Genomic DNA, 4,394 nt, shown 5'->3' on the forward strand with positions numbered 1-4,394 from the left:
GCTACTTGTTTGTGACCCAGATGTCCGTCCTTCCCTTTCAGCGGCTTTTTGAACATCGACCCAATAACCATGGCCTACAGTCTGAACTCGCGGGCGCAGGAGCAGCTAACCTCCATCGGTACGTATCCAGAGCGTCCTGAGAACCCAGGTGCCCTCGGCATAGGGAGAGGAAGCTAGCAGCCCCGAGGGAGCCTGTGCCCCAGTGCTGTTTTCTAAATGAGGAAGTGACCCAGGCCATTTCCGACAGGAGTCTGACCCCTAGTGGCAGCAGATCCTGAAGTAAGCGTGTTCTTGTCAGGCTCTCGGTGGCTCAGCCGGAGTCACTGGGTCTCTGTGTGGAGGCGTGAAGCCACCCCAGCCAGGAGACACACTGAACTCTCCAGAACCTCGGACATGAGCTCTCTTCTTCCTTACTAGCTTCGAACACCTGTTTGAAGGTAACAGAATAGTACAGATACTGACAGAAACTTAGACGAATGTGTGTATCATCAGCCCTTCTAGTTTTTTGCCAAGGGCTACCTGTCACGTCGCGGGTGAATCTCCTGGCTCTGGGTATCGCAATGGGCCAGGTAAGGCCTCGTCTTATCTCAGGCCTGCCCTGCGTGTCCTGGGTGGCCTGTCTTGCAAATGGCCAGGTTGGTGTGGCCTGGCTCCCCAAATTACATGCTGTTCACCTTCCGTGGACTTCGCACATGTCACAGAACCTGTCTGGGGCGTGTGGGCGTGCGCCGTGCACACGGCCAAGACGATGGAAGAGATAATTTGTTCTTTGAACCAGATCAGGTGCGTTCCCCGCCTCCGGCCCTTGATTACACCCGCAGCAGTTGCCTGGGTGTGCTCAGCGTTCCAGCAGCTGGTGTTTCACCACGAGTGACCCAGCCGAAGGCGACAGGAATCCAGGCTGCTGGGGTGGGGTCCAATTCCCCCCCATGGGGAGAGCACAGACCATCCTCCATAACCTCTCGTTTCCTTCCAGGGCGCACCTCCAGATCCACCCCGATGAGCAGCAGCCACTGTGCAGAGCACGGCCCCCCTCCGAAGTCCCGCCTGCCTCCCCTCATCATCCCCCCAAGTGAAGGCTGGGGGCAGCAGGAGCAGGACCGGGTGGCATGTGGACTGAAGAAGCTGGCGGTGAACGGGGTCTGTGCCGCCACACCCCCGCTAACCCCTGTCAAGAGTCCCCTGTCCCTCTTCTCCAGCTCAGCGCCCTGTGAGCGGGGCTCCCGGCCCGTGCCGCCACTGCCCATCTCCGAGGACCTCACCCTGGATGAGACAGACTGCGAGGTCGAGTTCCTCACCAGCTCGGACACGGACTTCCTTCTGGAAGACTGCGGGCTCTCCGACTTCAGAGCCGACGGCCCCGGCAGGCGCAGCTTCCGAGGGTGCGGACAGATCAACTATGCATATTTTGACACCCCAACCGTCTCCGCCGTGGATCTCAGCCAGGAACCCGACCAGGCTGCCGGGGCACCGAGTGCCAACCCCCCTCCGCCCCAGGCCCACCGGAGACTGAGGAGGTCTCACTCAGGCCCCGCGGGGTCCTTCAACAAGCCGGCCATCAGGATCTCCAGCTCCGTGCACAGGGCTTCTCCCAATTCCGACGACGACAAGCCTGAAGTTCCCCCTCGGGTCCCCATCCCTCCCCGGCCGGCCAAGCCAGACTACAGAAGGTGGTCAGCCGAGGTCACCTCCAGTACGTATAGCGATGAGGACAGGCCCCCCAAAGTCCCACCGAGAGAGCCCTTGTCCCGGAGCAACTCCCGCACCCCAAGCCCCAAAAGCCTCCCATCTTACCTCAACGGGGTCATGCCCCCCACGCAGAGCTTTGCCCCCGACCCCAAGTACGTGAGCAGCAAAGCCCTGCAGAGACAGCACAGCGAGGGGGCTGCCGGCAAGGCACCCTGCATCCTGCCCATCATTGAAAATGGGAAGAAGGTGAGCTCCACACACTACTACCTGCTCCCTGAGAGGCCACCCTACCTGGACAGATTCGAAAAATTTTTTAGGGAAGCAGAAGAAACACACGGGAACACCCCTGTCTACCCCCTCCTGGCCAATGGCAGTATCTCTTCAGCCCCAGAAAAGCTGGACCTAAAGCCACGAGTGGACCCGGGAGGCCATGTGAAGCGCAAACATTTCTCCTACGTGGTTTCTCCTTAGACCCTGGAGTCCTGGCTCAGCAGAGGTGGCATGGAAGCGAGTGGTTCTCTCGCAGTTCCCCAGACCTGTCAAGGTTCCCTGGGAAAGTAGTCCAGATCACAGGATCAGAGAGTCGAACTCTCCGTCTGAACGGGAAGAGCTTAGAGAGTCGGGAGGTGCTGAGGTGCTGAGCATCCCTGACCGTGTGAGCGTCAGAGAAAAGTCTGCTCAAGCCTGTCATTTAAAGATGCGCTGCAGGGAGGAAGGACAAGGGACACGCATCTGTGTGCACGCTGCACGCCTGCATCTGCACTTGTGGTAAAACCATAGATTCCAGCTGCAAGTTAACCCAGTGGTTCCTGTCTTAGAGTAATATATATTTAGAACAAGAAAAACTCAAGCTGGAGGATGGCTCCTGAGAGACTGAACATTGAGCAAATGGGAGAGAATACAGTATTGTTTAGCTCAGAATCATAAAATATTATATATATATATATATTATTATTATTTTTGCATAATAAGGTTGAAGATTGCCAGCTCTGAGGCCTCTTCTGTTTTGTCTCATTTATTTTTGCAAGCAGTTTTTCCATGGAGGGCAGGCCATACGTTCTTTCCATGACTTCACCTGCCTGCTTTAAGTCGTCCTGAGACCTGAATCCTGTAGGTCTTGCTGGAGGGATGGCAGCAGCTTTGGTACCGTATTCTCACCTGTCTGGGTCTCATATGAACAATGGGAAGGTAACAGAATAAGTCACTTTTCCTTACCATTCCTTCTCTGTTCCACCCCCAGGAAACACAGGACACATGGGGAAAAGCAAACTCTTGGCCAGTGTTGAGGATGTCAGTTGAGGCAATGAAACAGTCAGCTGTTGGGTTGAGAGTATCTGTGTGGAGATGTGTGTTGTGGGTTTCTTTTTTTTTTTTTTTCCCCTCCCCTATTTTAGTTGCATATGAATAAACAAATACAACACAAGCTGGCCTTGTGTTGCTGGTTCCTCTTCAGTATTTCCTGGGGATTATTTGCTTTCTAAATAAAACCCTTCTGACCAACAGCCCAGTATGTCTTAAGACCGGAGGTCATGTCACCTACTTTGGAAGCTCTCACGGCAGGCTGCTCCGCTCGGATCTGGTGAGACACAGAGCTTGTGTTGCACTTCCACGTGCTTCACTGTATTTATCTTGTGTAGAGCAGCACAGAAGAGATGGTGCTCATTAACAGAAGTACCTTACTACAATGTTCTCCACATTAAACAAGCTGTTTACAGTTTAAACTGCTGAGTGATGTTATTTGAGCTATTTAAAGCTTATATTTTAGTATGAACTAAATGAAGGTTAAAACATGCTTTAGAAAAAGGCACTGATTTCTGCATTTATGTGTACAGTATTGGACAAAGGATTTTATTCATTTTTGTTGCATTATTTTGAATATTGTCTTTTCATTTTAATAAAGTTATAATACTTATTTATGACACCGTTAATAATGTTTCTTGCCTACACTCTTATACAATTTTGTGTCTCGAGTAGTATGACAACTTGACCATTTTTAAGCACAAAGGAAGATGTTTTACAGTCTAATGTACACTTGAAATTTACCATTATTCCCTAAAATGAGAAATAATTTGAGCAATTTAGATTTAAGTAGTATACAGACAACGGCAAAAGTGAGCTGTTTGTATTTACCTGCAACAATTTAAAGGGTCCTTTGAATTGATGCTGGTATGTTGCCATGGAAACAGTTTCCATGTGGGAAGGGATGTCCCCATCAAGTAGACTGTACCAGGAAGGAACCAGCTCTGACGTGGACGTGACATGTCTCATCTTGGGCTTGAGGACTAGGTCTGGATTGCCCTGGGTCCTTTGGAAGGCCCTGCTTTTTGCTTGACCTGAGGCCCCCAAAGAAAGTACAGCCTGCCCTGGTCTCTCAGAGTCACAGTTTTGGGAAGTAGGAGGATACAGGGATGCTGTTGGGGAGGGCACCCTCCCGTCCAGTGTCACTCGCCTAGTTTCCTTTGCTCTCCTCTGCCCTCAAGCTTCCCACATGACAGCAAAGCTGCCGTGACATTGACTGCATCCTCGTCTGTACTGGGTTTCTGCCAGTGTCAAGAGTGAGGATTCAACACATACAATCTGGGCTGAAAGTCCAGCGCGGGCTGTTTCTAATGACCTGTTGGGCGATTCTTCAAAATCTGTATGTCGGTTTTCTCACTGGTAAAGTTAATAGGGGGGGCAGGGGTGATGCCTATGGGAATTACCTT

General features: G+C 51.8%; 1 protein-coding gene across 1 annotated transcript; it reads left to right on the plus strand.

Moving 5' to 3' along the window:
- The first annotated feature begins 12 nt into the window (after window positions 1-12).
- On the plus strand, window positions 13-3,617 carry ERRFI1 (ERBB receptor feedback inhibitor 1). Its single transcript, XM_010849935.1, has 2 exons — window positions 13-118; window positions 977-3,617. The coding sequence occupies exons 1-2, from the start codon at window positions 70-72 to the stop codon at window positions 2,158-2,160; spliced, it is 1,233 nt and encodes a 410-aa protein (XP_010848237.1). The 5' UTR covers window positions 13-69; the 3' UTR covers window positions 2,161-3,617.
- The last annotated feature ends 777 nt before the right edge of the window (window positions 3,618-4,394 follow it).

The sequence above is a fragment of the Bison bison genome, unplaced genomic scaffold (genome assembly GCF_000754665.1).
Source record: "Bison bison bison isolate TAMUID 2011002044 unplaced genomic scaffold, Bison_UMD1.0 scf7180017864289, whole genome shotgun sequence".
Taxonomy (NCBI): Eukaryota; Metazoa; Chordata; class Mammalia; order Artiodactyla; family Bovidae; genus Bison; species Bison bison.

What these genes read in the sequence shown, in the direction of transcription:
- ERRFI1 (XM_010849935.1), top strand. Translation starts at nt 70, where the DNA reads ATGGCCTACAGTCTGAACTCGCGGGCGCAGGAGCAGCTAACCTCCATC. An exon ending in GGAGCAGCTAACCTCCATCG is followed by an intron (nt 119 to 976) that starts GTACGTATCCAG and finishes GTTTCCTTCCAG; the next exon opens with GGCGCACCTCCAGATCCACC.